Source organism: Lutra lutra, chromosome 4 (assembly GCF_902655055.1).
Source record: "Lutra lutra chromosome 4, mLutLut1.2, whole genome shotgun sequence".
NCBI lineage: Eukaryota > Metazoa > Chordata > Mammalia > Carnivora > Mustelidae > Lutra > Lutra lutra.
This window is the reverse complement of record NC_062281.1, coordinates 149,046,486-149,061,507: the sequence shown is the minus strand read 5'-3', so window position 1 is coordinate 149,061,507 and position 15,022 is coordinate 149,046,486. Positions and strand designations below refer to the sequence as shown.

Genomic DNA, 15,022 nt, shown 5'->3' with positions numbered 1-15,022 from the left:
TTAGGCAGCTGGGTGATTTTCAGTTCCTTTGGGAGATGAGCATGCCCGGCAGTGTTGGGTTAGAAGATGGTCGTCCAGATGATCCAGGACATATGTGTATTAGTTTTCAAAGTTATCTAAGGAGAATTCAGAGGAACTAGAGGTCCCAAAGAATATGCTGGGAACCGAGGATGAGAGACTCCGATGTAGTGGAAGCAGCGTGGGTTTTGGAGTCAACACTTCTTGGGCTTAAATCCGTCTTTCTTCCTTTCTGGGGGTGTGACCTTGGGCAGCTTATCCAGCCTCTTTACGCCCGTCTCTTCGTCTATACAACAGAGGATAATAAGTGATGTGAAGTGATTTCTAGGATATATTAAGTGAACAACACAAAAGAGTGTTTACAGGGGCACCTGGGTGGCTCAGTGGGTTAAGCCTCTGCCTTCGGCTCAGGTCATGATCCCAGGGTCCTGGGATCGAGCCCCACATTGAGCTCTCTGCTCAGCAGGGAGCCTGCTTCCTCCTCTGTCTCCCTCTCTCTCTCTCTCTCGTGATCTCTGTCAAATTAAAAAAAAAAATTTAAAAAGAGTGTTTACAGTGTGCTCCCTTTCATGGAAAAGGAAGGTGATGATAAGAAACTATATGTGCATTTACCCATTTGTGCAAAAGAAATGCTGGAAGGTTAAAGTAGAAACTGGTGAGACTAGTGCCCTAGTGGTGGGAACAAAGAATGGGATGGAAAAATGGGGGAGTGAGAAGAGGGTAAGAAGTGGAGATGGTACTTTTCCGAGTAGATCTTTATATAAAACTGTAATTCTTAGAACCATGGTGATGCTTTGCCTACCCCTTGAAAATAGAAAGTCGGTAGGTAAGTAGGTTAGATAGTAATAGGTAGAAGTTCATAGGTAGGTAGTAGGTAGGTAGATAGATGGATGGATACCAAGATGTATTTGTATAGTGGGAGTGGACAAAATGAAATACAATTGGCAAAATCTAAACCTATTGTATTAATAATGAATAACATAACTGCAGTAAGAAGGGTTTGAGAAAGAAAAGAACTAACCCAAGTAACTTTGGGAAAGAATATTTTAATAGTATAATGTATGACTGAAGATAAAATAACTGTATATCAGTGTTATACTCTGGGGCGCCTACGTGGCTCAATCTTTAAGCATCTGCCTTCCGCTTAGGTCATGATCTCAGGATCTGGGATCGAGTTTGGGATCAAGCCCCACATTGGGCTCCCTGCTCCGTGGGGAGCCTGCTCCTCCCTCTCCCTCTGCCCCTGCCTTTGCTCCTGGTCTCTCTCTGTCTCTCTCACCCTTCTCCCTGTCTCCTCCTCTTTCTCTCTCAAATAAATAAATACAATCCTTAAAACAATTTTAAGTATAATTCCTAAATTTGTTTTTCATGAATTTCTGGATTAGCTCTTCTGAAAATCCTTTATGGTGTATACTACAACTAAGCAAATAAATGAATGTATTGTGGATAATGAGAGCCAGGTTTCTCTTAAATAGGGAAAGGGGAACGTTACAATGAACCCTATGGTAGTGGGCAGAAGTAGGAGGTATTAAGATCAAGGTGTGATTTTGTACGTATGGGTGTAGCGATATCTGTATACAGATAGAGCTGTAGCCGTAGAAAGAAACAAAGTGTGTAAATCTGTGTGAGTACACATACATACATTCCCTGTGCTCTCTGCTGAGATGGCCTGGGAACAGTGAGCCCTCACACAGCAGTGTGCACACCTAGCATGAGGTCCTGGTTTTTAAATACTGTTCTCTACTTAAAAGGAATTAGGACTTCTTGGGAACATGCTGATTCCAGGGCATGGGCAGGGAACATACACGAACATTTCGAGATGCTGGAAAGTAAGGAACTACTTGAAGAGAAATTGTCGAAGTGCGAGGGAGCCAGCTTTAAGAATCTCTCCATGGGGCACCTGGGTGACTCAGTCATTAGGTGTCTGCCTTCGGCTCAGGTCATGATCCCGGGGTCCTGGGATCGAGCCCCGCGTTGGGCTCCCTGCTCCATGGGAGGCCTGCTTCTCCCTCTCCCACTCCCCCTGCTTGTGTTCCCTCTCTCACTGTCTCTCTCTCTCTGTCAAATAAATAAAATCTTAAAAAAAAAAAAAAAAGAATCTCTCCATGGCCTTTGGGGACAATTCGATCAAGAGAAGAAGTAGTGATGGAATAAAGTGACTCCCCAAGACCGTTCTGATAGAAATAAATTATTGAAGAAGTAAATGAAAGGAAAGGGCAGATCTTCCTGTCTACTGCAAGGACCATGTCCTTGAAATTAATAAATGTGGAAGAAATAATGGAATTAGAATATTATCATTAGGCTAATACCACAGTAATACTTGTTGCAAGGGAGAATCACCAGTGGATGCTGAAATTAGTGAAGGTATGATGCAAAGTGGTGGGATATCTGCATAGTCCCAGGATGTCTCCCTATAAGATACTCATTGATATCAAAGGAAAAATAGTAGCTTCCCAGTGGGGAGATCTCACCTCTAGTTAAAACGCCATTACCACTGATAGGGATCATGCATGGACCATCACCACTAACACTTTACTGGGCTTAGAGACCACATAACCTACCTAGAGCGGGGGTTCCTACCTTTAGATCATCCGTGAGCCCCTTCATTATGTGCAGTTTTGCTGATTATATACTGACGCATAATTTTCTGCGTCAGATTCTTGAAGGGATCCAGCATTTATAAACCATAAACCTGAACACTGGATTCAGAGTTCAGGGATCTGGATTCAAGTCCCGCTTTACCGTGCATCATTGTATGTGTCCTCATCAGAACTTGGGGTAGTAGCTCTGAGAAAGCCAGCCGTGGATGCCTCTGAGAATTTGTTTTGATTTTCATGAGGTAATATATTTGGCAAGGCTTTGTATATTCCACTATGACAATTATGACAGCAGGCACCACTGCTATTTCTGCACTATTACTAATAGTATAATATAATGGTTTTATAGAAGAGGAAAACTTACTTGGTGGTGGTGGTTCTAGGGCTGAAACCTTCTTGTGCAAAGTGTGGTAGAGTAGTAAGAACCCTGGATTAAGAATCAGAGGTCTCGGATTGTTGTGCCAGTTCTGCCCTTAATGTCTCTGTGACTCAGTTCCCTCGCCCATAAAACCACAATAATACCACCCGGCTTAACTCATTTTACAGGTGTTCTGTGGAGGAAAGTAGATTGCGAAAGTCCCAGTCTCTGAAGATCTTAAAACCCAACACAAACCTAAGGGGTAGTTAGATTTTGCATTGAAATACTCAAAACTTCCAGAACTTTCTTCTGTAGATGAGCTTCATGTGAGTAGTTTTTATGGAGAAGAAGAAAGAGAGCTTTATGGATTACCAGTGCAGCCTCAGAGAAACAGCAGTACGGGGGGGTCCAGAAGCAGCAATTATTAGGATTCAGATGTGGAGTCAGAACTGGTTTTAAGTCCCAACTCTTTCCACATACTTTGACTTCATACCACCTTCAAACTACCTCCCTGTAATTTTCCCCTTTAGAGCTAAGTTTCTCCAGTGCGTTGCCTATACTCTTGGTCACTACTTCCTCATTTTGTACCCATCCCTTGCACACTTCTATTTGAATTCTGTCCCCACTGGCCCCTGAAACAGTTAATGATAAGGTCCTCAGCAGCCTCTGTTGATGAGTCTGTAGGGGGCTTTCCAGTCCCCATCCTAGGACTCTCAACAGGATGTGGCACCAATGATCCCACCTTCCTCTCCTCTATAACACTCTCTTCCTTTGGCTTTCTTTCTGGAATGTTGCCTCCTCCCAGTTTTCCTCCCATATCTCTGGCTTGTCCTTCTAAGTCTCCTTTTCAAGCTCAAGTTTGATCTTTTTCTTTATTCCCCTTTCCTTCTTTCTTTCTTTCTTTTCTTCCTTCCTTCCCTCCCTCCTAGCTTCCTTCCACATGGGCATGGGCGTGGAGCCCAGTGTGGGGCTCAAACTCACAACCCTGAGATCAAGACCTCAGCTGAGATCAAGAGTCAGACACATAACCAACTGAGTCACCCAGGTGCCCCTCAAGATCTTTTTCTACCCCTACATCAAAGTTCATTACAGCTAGGGTCTTGGCCCTCTTCCCTTCTCTCCTTGTCATCTCTTTCAAGGTGGTCCCATCTAATTCTTGCCTTCATTTCTTTCTTTTTCTCAAATTTTACATCCAGCTTGTATATTTAGTAGGTATTCAATAAATGCTGATTCTTTCCTTTCACTTTCTTTCTATTGTCTTGTAAAAGAAAGTGCATCTCTGTCTTATCAGATATACGAATAGACTATTCCAAGACTATAGGACCCATTATGCATTGGGTCTTAGGAAGAAATAGGCATAACTATTATTAAAGTGAATTTGGCTGTTCGGAAAGGACAGCGAATTCCTTGGAATCAGAAATTGCATGCCTGTTTTGGTGTGGCTTGAGGCTCTCTGAAAACAGAATGCAAGTCACCCCTGCCTCAGAGCTTAACATCAGCAAATCCTATTCAAAACTGTAGGAACAAGTGTTGATAAACAGATTTATCACAGTATTTTATACTCTTGATTTGCCACTATATTTTCAGACCCATCCCTGAAGAATAATGTTTTGTGAGCTTATAAATTAAGTAAGCAATAACTAGATGTACTCTTGCATGTCACTGGCAAGCAGAATCTTTCTCTATGTGAGGCCAAATTTCCAGAGATTTCACGCCTTAGCAATCGCCTGACATTGATCATACCTTTGGCCCTTTTCCTCTAAACATCCCATTATTGTCTTAATTCTTTTATTAGGAACCATATTGGGAACCTTAGTTCTCTTATTGCGAACCTTAATTCCCAATGTCTCAGAATGAGGTTCTAGTGATAGCAGGGTTTGGTGGGAAGGTGTTGCCATAAACCATGAGTGTTCAAGGTTGGTAGCAGAACAAAGGTGATGAGTCTTATGAGCATTTATGATCATAAACAAAATAAAAGGAAAAAAGGTCCCTACTTTCATGTAAATTTCACACACACACATACACATGTACGTACGAGTATGCGTGTGTGTGTGTGTGTGTGTGTGTGTGTAGATAGAGGAAGAGCACATTTGCTGACCAGGAATTGGTAAGCTTTCTAAAGAAAAACAGAAATGAGTAAATGAGTAAACAGAAATGAGAAATGAGTAAAAAACAGTAAATGAGGAGTGTTGGGGTGACGGTTGGAAATTCTTCCAGGTAAAGAAGCCATCCTTGATAAGGTGACACTTAGGAGGGCCTCTGAATAAAGAGTGGGAGTAAACCATGCTTCTGTGGGTTATATGGCAAATCAGGGGTATAAAATACAAAATTTATCAGTACTTGTTTCTATACTTGCAGATAGGACTTTCTGATGGCAATCTCTGAGACAGGGGTGTTCTGTTTTCAGAGAGCCACAAGTCACCCCAAAAGACATAAGGAACAGCAAGGCCCCAGGCCTTGAGGCAGTAGCCAGCTTGGCAGGCTGTAGGATACTGTAAAGGCCATTGTGGCCAGACCAGAGTGGAAGGGAGCTGGAAACAGGTGAGGGCTTGAAAATTAGCCAAGGCTAAACTATGGAGGTCATTGTAGATAACAGTAAAGACACTAGAATTTATTCCAGGTTTTAGTCTCGGAGCAGGGAAAAGACACCATCAGATTTAACTTAAAAGGATTACTTTGGCTGTTCTATGGAGAGTAAACTAGACCATTAGTGGAGAAGGGGGACAGAGTAGAAGATAGGGCCCCCTGATCTCCACGAGCTCACAGTGTACTGGAAGGAGAAGGACTGTAATCAGAGAAGCCCTGCCTGTTCTGAGTTACTTTTGTAAGCATTTCCTTTTGTGATGCTGCTGGTTTCAGGTCCTAATTTAGGATTATCAGAATGAAATTTTCCTAATTCACATTTTTTCTTCCAACCTCTGTTTTCTCCCACTTCCCCTGGACTTTTCTGTCCTTTCTGTAAGGACAATCAATGTCTTTTTTTTTTTTTTTAAGCTTTTATCTATTTATTTTTGAAAGAGAGAGAGAGCACAAGTAGGCAGAGTGGCCGGCAGAGGGAGAAGGAGAAGCAGACTCCCCGCTGAGCTGGGAGCCCAATGCGGGGCTTGATCCCAGGACTCAGAGATCATGACCTGAGCTGAAGGCAGACGCTTAACCAACTGAGCCACCCAGGCACCCCACAATCATTGTTTCTTGATCTGATTTATTCCTCAGGGCTTTTTTTCCCTTTGCTTCTATGATTCCCATAATCCCACTAAGGATCAATTTCTTCAAATGCACTGGCCCCCATATGCCAAATCTTGATTACATTTAAAACTCCCCAATTTCACTTCTTGGTCTTTGGGCTAAGATCAAGTGTAAAACTCCCTATTAAAGGTTGTGCAAGGAAAGCAAAAGAAAAGATAAGAACATTTATTGAGAACGTGCAATGTTCCTAGCACTGTACTTGCTGCTAGTTTTCTGTATGTTATCTCATTTAATTCTAGATAAGGAAATGAGGATTATAGGGAACTCTTAGACTCCACTTCCAAAGATGATTCTCACTTGCCAGTCTGCTCTGGTGTTCTCATATTGCTTCCTTGGCCTTGATGGCTTCTTCAGTCTCAGTCTGTCAGTCTGACAACTGGGGCCATCAGTCTGTCAGCAAGTATTTACTTAGGCTCCCCTGAGCTACGACAGTCATAGAACAAGGGTGACTATATTAACACCTTGCATTCCCTAGGGTGTGCCGGGATAACCACTAAATTCTTGATGGCTCTTGGATGGGAAATGTTTCTTAAACAGTAAAAAGATAGAAATTCTAATGTCTTTCTTTGGCTTCTCTTGGTCATGCAAGGATAAGAAAGTGCTCAAGAAAAGTGAGGTCTGTGCTGACTTAGGAGGTAAATTCTCCATTTCATCAGTGGACATCCAAGAGGAAGCACTGGATGGGTTGTTGGCTATCTGACCTGGAACTCATAAGAGAAAAAGGCAGGAGTTAGGAGTATATAGTTGAAGGTCCTCAGTCCTAGATGGTACCTGAAGCCATGAGAGGAGGATGGGATCACATAGGGTACAGAAAGAGTGACAAGACGGACAAGGACAGATCTCTGGGAAGCTTAAAATATTTAAGGGACAAGTAATGGAAGAGAGCCAGCTGGAGAGGAAGGAGGAAAACCGAATGAGTATAGTGTCTGGAATCAGGGGAAGGAGAACAAACGAGTAAGAAGTGATCAAGTGGTGCAGAATGAAAGAGAACTCAAGTGAAATAAAGGCAAACATGGTCCAGTGGAGTTGGCAGCAAAGGGTGTTGCCCCTCACTGTGGGACCAGTTTCAGTAGACTCCCATGTTGTGGCGGGCCAAGAAGTGAGGAACCGGAGACAGGCAGACTTTCTCAATTCTGGAAGGGGCACAGATGTCTTCTGGTTGGACCATGTATTCTGATTTTTCATTTCAAAATATGGTCACTGCATTTCTGGGCAGTCCAAGAATCCTAAGAATTAAATAACTTATAGGGAGGCAGGAGAGAGTAGAGATTCTAGGGGTGCTGTCCTCATTTAAGATTGTAAGCAATGAAGTCTGACAAAAATTGTTCCTGACTCTTGGGTTTGTTTGTTTTTTTGTTTTTTTTTTTTTTGTTTTTTTTTTTTTTAAGATTTTATTTATTTGACAGACATCACAGGTAGGCAGAGAGGCAGGCAGAGAGAGAGGGGGAAGCAGGCTCCCTGCTGAGCAGAGAGCCCGATGCGGGGCTCGATCCCAGGACCCTGGGATCATGACCTGAGCTGAAGGCAGAGGCTTTAACCCACTGAGCCACCCAGGCACCCTGACTTGGATTTTTTAAAGCTAGAAATGAATCTCCTATGACAAGAACGAAGGGAGAATTCTTTATTGATTACCTATCATTTTATAGTGCTTAGGCTCAATATTTAATCTTCATTGCAGCCTATAAGGTGAAAGAATTAGCCCCAGGTACAGAAAAGTAAACTAGGCTTGGGGGGGTTAGTGGTACCTGACCACCCAGTCACGACACGGTGAAGTCACTATGTGGTTGTTGAAGCTATGTGGTTGTTTCTTCGTCATGTTACAGCGGGGACGAGGGCCGCAGGAATCCCTCTCTCCGAGAGTAAGTATATGAGCCCGGAGTTTGTGAGAGGGAGGGAGAGCCACCCACTTGAAACAGCTAACATGTGATTCCCGAGCTGGAAGAGGGCAGACCGCCTTTTGAGAAGGAATTGGTAAAAAATACCAAATGAAGCCAAGTCAGAACCAAAAAAGGCATCATGTAAGGTTAAAATTATGTGAATAATGATGTGCATTTGTTATTCTAATGTTTTCCAAGTGCATTTCATTTTGAGTGATATACTCAGATAGCACACATGGTAAGGTATAATTGAAAAAACATGCAGGAAAATGGCTGCATTCAAAGAATAAACATACAGCTGTGAGGAGGTTAGGAGTCAAAGGGGTAAGCATATGCCCCGTCCCCCAGGGATCTCATTAGTGCATGAGTGACCATATATGTAAGAGGCTAAACGGATCTCACTGTTTGCAAAGACCCGTGGTAAATGAGACAATGACGAATCAATAGTAATTAGGCCTATAGGTTCTTATTGACCCAGATGTCTGAAACCGAATGCCCTGCCCTGAGATTCCTTGAGAGGCAAATGAAAAGATTTATAGACATGTGCTTTACAAAAAAAAAAAAAAAAAAAAGTCCCTTTACTTTAAGTTCAGTGATGGCATTCTGAAGTGGGATGTTGCTTGAACTGGGAAAGACTCTCGACTTCTGGCTTGAAAGAGCGTTTTCGTGGCTTTTGTTATCACTGTGGTTCCTGTTGGACCGTGAGCAGAGAGCGCGGGAAATAGAAAAGCGGAATGTGATAGTATTCTCCCCAAGTGCAAGGCTTCGGCTTGGCCTTCCACAGAGGCCTCCGGGACCCTTTCCTAACACTGCCCTAGAGTCATGCTAAAACAGGGTTCAGATGTGGGCTTTGACCAGTTATTTCTGACCTTAGTTGCAGAAAGCACATGGCATGAGAGTCACACAGAGGAGTGTTTGTTTAAATTCAACCTCGCTCTCGGGTTTTTGAGGTCTTCACTTTGAGCATCCTTCTGGAAAGGGGTGGTATTGGGGCTTGGGTGAAGACTGTGTGCTGTCAGTGGCAGCTGACGATGCTGCGTCGGGCAGCCCTTTTCCAACAGTATCATTGTCCTCCTAGTAGCATCCAAGGCAGAAGATTTTTATTTTTTTTTTTTTATTTTTTTTTTTTATTTTTTTTTTTTTATTTTTTAAAGATTTTTATTTATTTATTTGACAGAGAGAGATCACAAGCAGACGGAGAGGCAGGCAGAGAGAGAGAGAGAGGGAAGCAGGCTTCTTGCTGAGCAGAGAGCCCGATGTGGGACTCGATCCCAGGACCCTGAGATCATGACCTGAGCCGAAGGCAGCGGCTTAACCCACTGAGCCACCCAGGCGCCCCAAGGCAGAAGATTTTTAGATGGGAATGAGGTGTCACAGCGAGAAGCAAAGAGATTACCTCCACCCAGCATACCTGTGCACACACACAGGCATGCATGCACGGGCACACATGCACACCAGGTTCGTATGCACACGCACAGGCACACAGCACACACAGGCAAGGGCACATGCAGGCTCGCATGCACACACACACAGGCACACGTGCACAGGCTCACAGGCACATGAACAGGCACACACACACATAGGCATGCACGCACACCCAGACTCGCATGCACAGGTGCACGCACACACCCAGGCTCATATCCACACGCAGAGGCACATATACACAGGCTCGCGTGCACATGCACAGGCATGCGTGCACAGGCACACGTTCACACATACACAGAGGTTCACATGCACAGGCACGCACACACACACGTGTACTCACTCCTACACTTACGTAGACCGATTTTGTTTTGCTATCTTTTCTGTATTGAGGTAACACACGAAATTTTTATTTAATAGAAGAATTTGAAAACCACTCTTCTGCTTGTTTGTTTCTTCCTTTAAGCTTAATTTGGAAAACTGTTGGGAACTTCGTGGGTTCCATGGGAACAGTCACAGTGTCACAAACCTGGAATTAGAAATCTCCAAGCACTCCTAAAGCATTTTTAAAATTTTTATTTTATTTATTTATTTATTTATTTATTTATTTATTTTTGCGTTTTTAAAACGCAAATAGTATCATGTTGGGTATCTCAGATACTAACCTCCCTTGGACATTAATTTCCTGTACTTTTTTTCCTGCCGTTATTCAAGCCATGCTTTTAACCTTTAAAGCTATCTTTCCAAGGTCACCAGTGAGAAGTGGCATGGATGCCACCCTTGGATAAACCCACTTTCCTCTAGAATCATTAGTTCACGACTTGAAGGAGGAAGCCCATTGAAAGAGGGGAAGGGTGACCCACTTCAGTCTTGATGCCATGCAGTAAGATTTAGCTCCGTGAGATAAGTATTAGGGTGCCCATTTTATATATGGGATAACTAAAGTTCAGAGAGGGTGAGTCACTAGTCCATGTCACCCAGCTGGGATGGGTGGAACCCAGATCTGAGCCCAGGACTACCTTGGCTCTAGTCCACTCATCTATGTCTCCCTCTCATGCAAACATGTGAAGGCTGAAAGGTGGTGGGACTCCCTCATTCTTCACCCAAAGAACCTGAGCTTTAGAAAGGAGAAAGAACAAATGCCATGCCATTTGGTGCATTTGGGTTGGAAATCAAGTCTCCTAATTCCTGATCTAACTGCATTCCTCTGTCCTGTCACTTCCTTTAGCCAACTCCCATCCCGAGTCTCGAAACTTACCTTTATATTTTGTCACCTCATCATGATTGTTACAATTAGGAATACTGATTTTAAAAAATCCTTTACATATGTACATTATTGTACAGTTTACAAAATATGCTATCTTCACATACATAGTCTCCTTTGATCCTCACAATAACCCTATGAGGTAAGTTGGACAGGGATTATAATTTCTGTTTTTACAGATGTTAAGAAAGTGGTTCAGAACGTTTGAATAACTTTCTCATGGGTACATACCTACGAGGGGTAAAGCCACTCCTGGACCTTGTGCACTGATTCCAAGCCTTTCCATTTCGCCCTGGGACACAAAACCTGTTCTCAGTGATGGCCCAGTATGATCAGACAGTGCAGTATGCTGGTTCCTATGTGTTTGGGTAGTTTCTCTGCTGAGGGTTTGGGGACCCTGCTTTGTTTCTGGATCTGATATGGAAGTACAAATCGTTTCTTTCTGCAGAACAGTTTGCTTCCTGACCCTGCCCCCTCTTCTAAAAACAAAATCAACTTCTCTTCCAGATGCCAGAGTGTATATGCATATTTGAACAGTCACCTGGATCTGATTAAGAAGGCTCAGCCTGTGGGTTTTCTCACTGTTGATTTACATGTTTGGCCAGATTTCCATGGCAACCGGTCTCCCTTAGCAGATCTGACACTGAAGGGCATGGTAAGTAACAGCCAGTCCTTGCACAAAGGTGAAGGCAGGCCAAAGGGTTACAAAGTTTGGAAGAAGCAAAGTGAGGAGAAAGGAAAAGAGGAAAAATTACCAGGACAGGCCAAGGGCGCACAGGCTTTTTGCAGCTGTACTGCTGGTGCGAAGGCTCTTACCACCCCCCAGCATGAGCTGCTGAAAGTTCTCATTGTTTCTGAGCCAACCTTGAAAGTGTTAAAAGCACTATTTCTTATATTTAGCTACTGCGCGTCTTTGTCCTGTGGAGCGGCTGGAAGTCGCGAGCCCTTGCCCGTGTGATTTTTATTTACCTCATTTTGCAGAGTCATGTTTTCTGTCTCCCTCCCCAGGCCACCCGGTAAATAAGTGGTAAATATTACCACCCATGGTCTTGATTGCCACAACCACATGTCTGCTCAGGGTCTGAGTCAGAGCTGTTCAGAGTGCATGTTAATAGTATTAGGGGTTCAGTTCAACTTTGCTAGAAGTAAAATAAAATTAATGACTTATGTCGGGAGATAAATGGAGCTGCTGGTGACCTTTGGGATCACTGGTGGTGCAGAAGATTATGGGCCCCCCAGAAGGGCCACGTGAACTTGGGGCAGCGTTCATAGCCCCCTACACCAAGACAGGGCACCCTGGTGGCCAGGCAAGAGTAGGTCACTGAGAATCATATAACCATGGAGAATATATTTGAGGTTGGAGGAAGCATGTTCAAGCTGGAGAAATAGAACCAAGTTTCAGAGGCCAGGAGGGGCCACAAATAAGAATAAAAGCCAGGAATTCGGAATCCAGGAAGATTTCAAAAAGTTGAGAAGCAGAGTGTGCAGGGAACGGAGGCGGGGAGCTCAGAGTGGGGGCTGTGAGCATCTCAGGGTTTACGTGGCGTGACTATGGCGCAGGCCGCTGGCTTAGAGAGCTCCAAGGCTCAGAATTCTATGGTTTTTGTGATTCATTTTATTGAGATTGTTTTCAGTGTTTTGGGGATGCCAACAGGAAGACTGATCTTTATTTTCATTACCTAGTTGACATAATCAACTTCTGCTAATAAAAAGGAATCACGGGAAAAGAGAAGAAAATTGGACATAGCATAAGTTATGTCTATCTGGAGTCCGTGAAGCGTGCCCACACAACAGATAATGAGCTTGGCCTGCTTACTTGGCCTGTGGAAGCAGAAGAGGAATGTCGGGAGAGGACCATGTGGCCACAGGCTGAGGCCAGAGCGCTGTACTTGCAGATAAAGTGACTCTCTGGGTACAACCAGGAGTTGGGGAAGAGCACATTTTGTATGGATACAAAAGTTAAAGTTGGTGTCTGAATTGAAGACAAGTATCTGAAACTAAGTATAATGGGCCTTTAAAATGTTAAAGATGTTAAAAAGCATAGCCAGTTCATAAAATGACCCCATAATGAAGCAGGGCTATGTAGTGAAATGATCGTGGGTCTGGAGTCCATGGAGTTGGATCTGAGTCCTTCACGGGGGTCCCTCTCTTGCCAACTTCTGTCATACCCAGCGTGGCTGGACTCATGGCTCCCAGTGGCTTTTCTCTGTTTCTTAAAATCAAGCCTGATATCCAAAGACGTAAGAGTTACCCTCATAAGGATATTCTTATAAAGGTAACCCAGATCCAGAATGTGATCCCCAAGGAGTCAGTGGAGGGCTTTGAAGAATGTTTGGCTCATTATAATAAGCACAGCTAAGGACGTACCCACCAAAGAAGACCCCTTGCATGGGGACATCTCCCCAGTTGTATCAGAAAATCCTAGTCTGTTTACTTTTTTAAAAAGTTTTATTGTGTTATATTTTTCTATTTTTATTTTTTTAATGATTATTTATTTATTTATTTATTTATTTATTTATTTGGAGAGCGAGCACAACAAGAAGGTGACCTCGATGAGATGGAAGGAAGGAAATTCTGGGCTAAAAATTTCTCCCAATATTTCTCTCCCTTAGTTAGTTTCAGATAACATCAAACTAATCACCTTGCAGTCTCTCTTGTCATGTTCTCCTCTGCCAGAACCTACAATGACTGCTGTCTCCAGCACCCTTGAGTAAATACTTACTTGGTACTTAGATGTGCCACAGCAGGAAGTGCAACAATTGGGACGTTCCTGGAGCACGATTCAGGGGAAGAGAGTGAAGTGCTTGATCAAGTGTATAATAGCAGGTAGAGTTGTCAGGATATTCCCAGGAGGGAAAGAGACATACAGGACTTCTTTTGGCTCCTGAAACATTTCTCTGGGCATATACTAAGTAATTAATATGTACTTAATCAATGGTCAACATGGAGTTGAGAAAGAAATCACATACGGCTTTAAAAACATATGTGTTGGAGAGGATGTGTTGGAGGGGACGTGGAGAAAGGGGAACCCTCTTACACTGTTGGTGGGAATGCAAGTTGGTGCAGCCACTTTGGAAAACTGTGGAGATTCCTCAAGAAATTAAAAATAGAGCTTCCCTATGACCCTGCAATTGCATTACTGGGTATTTACCCCAAAGATACAGATGAAGTGAAAAGAAGGGCCATCTGTACTCCCAATGTTCATAGCAGCAATGGCCACGGTTGCCAAACTGTGGAAAGAACCAAGATGCCCTTCAATGGATGAATGGATAAGGAAGACGTGGTCCATATACACTATGGAGTATTATGCCTCCATCAGGAAGGATGAATACCCAACTTTTGTAGCAACATGAATGGGACTGGAAGAGATTATGCTGAGTGAAATCAGTCAAGCAGAGAGAGTCAGTTATCATATGGTTTCACTTATTTGTGGAGCATAACAAATAGCATGGAGGACAAGGGGAGATGGAGAGAAGGGAGTTGAGGGAAGTTGGAAGGGGAGGTGAACCATGAGAGACTATGGACTCTGAAAAACAATCTGAGGGGTTTGAAGGGGCGGGGGGTGGGAGGTTGGGGGAACCAGGTGGTAGGTATTAGAGGGCACGGATTGCATGGAGCACTGGGTGTGGTGCAAAAACAATGAATACTGTTACGCTGAAAAAAAAAAAATAAATAAAAATAAATAAAAACATATGTACGAACAATTTACTAATATGAAATAGATCAGTTGCTCCTCCTACTATCCATATAAGTATTTAATGCCATCATTAATGCCGCCTTCCTCTACTTCATTTGAAAATATATGTGAAGATGCAAAAAAAAAAAAAGCATAAAGTCATGCTGACTTTGAAAATTCACATGTCATTCAACGAGCGACACTAGAATTGACAGCCTCAGAGAGAATCTGGGAAGATTTTCCCGAATCTAAAAGACTAACTGGGACTTGTTGGATAAATCTCTGACATATGGACAAAGTAAACCTCCGGCCTTACAGGAGTTCGGACCTCTCTACTTCTGCTCTTCAGTTGAATGACGCGAGGGCCCTTTAAGCCTCAGTACAGGGCAGTCCTCCCTCTGCTGCCAATGGTTTTAGGGTGTTTTGGTTTTTTGAAAGCAGCCAGTGAGCTTAACTTTCCAGAACTCTCGCACAATCCAGACCTTATTGTCCCTTTTAGCTCAATCCATCAGAAAACTGCCAACACAGGAAGCCAACTGGGCACAAAGTCTGATTTGGGATGGC

General features: G+C 43.3%; 1 protein-coding gene across 10 annotated transcripts in view; it reads left to right on the top strand.

Moving 5' to 3' along the window:
- The window catches only part of FGGY (FGGY carbohydrate kinase domain containing), a 414,785-nt gene that overhangs the window by 298,107 nt on the left and 101,656 nt on the right, over window positions 1-15,022 (top strand). For 9 of the 10 annotated variants that reach the window (XM_047726124.1, XM_047726128.1, XM_047726119.1 and 6 more), the window contains one exon: window positions 11,290-11,437. The exons of the other annotated variant lie outside the window; for it this stretch is intronic. In XM_047726124.1, the coding sequence (XP_047582080.1) occupies window positions 11,290-11,437 (148 nt within the window). The remainder of the gene's footprint in view (window positions 1-11,289; window positions 11,438-15,022) is intronic. 10 annotated transcript variants of the gene reach the window in all.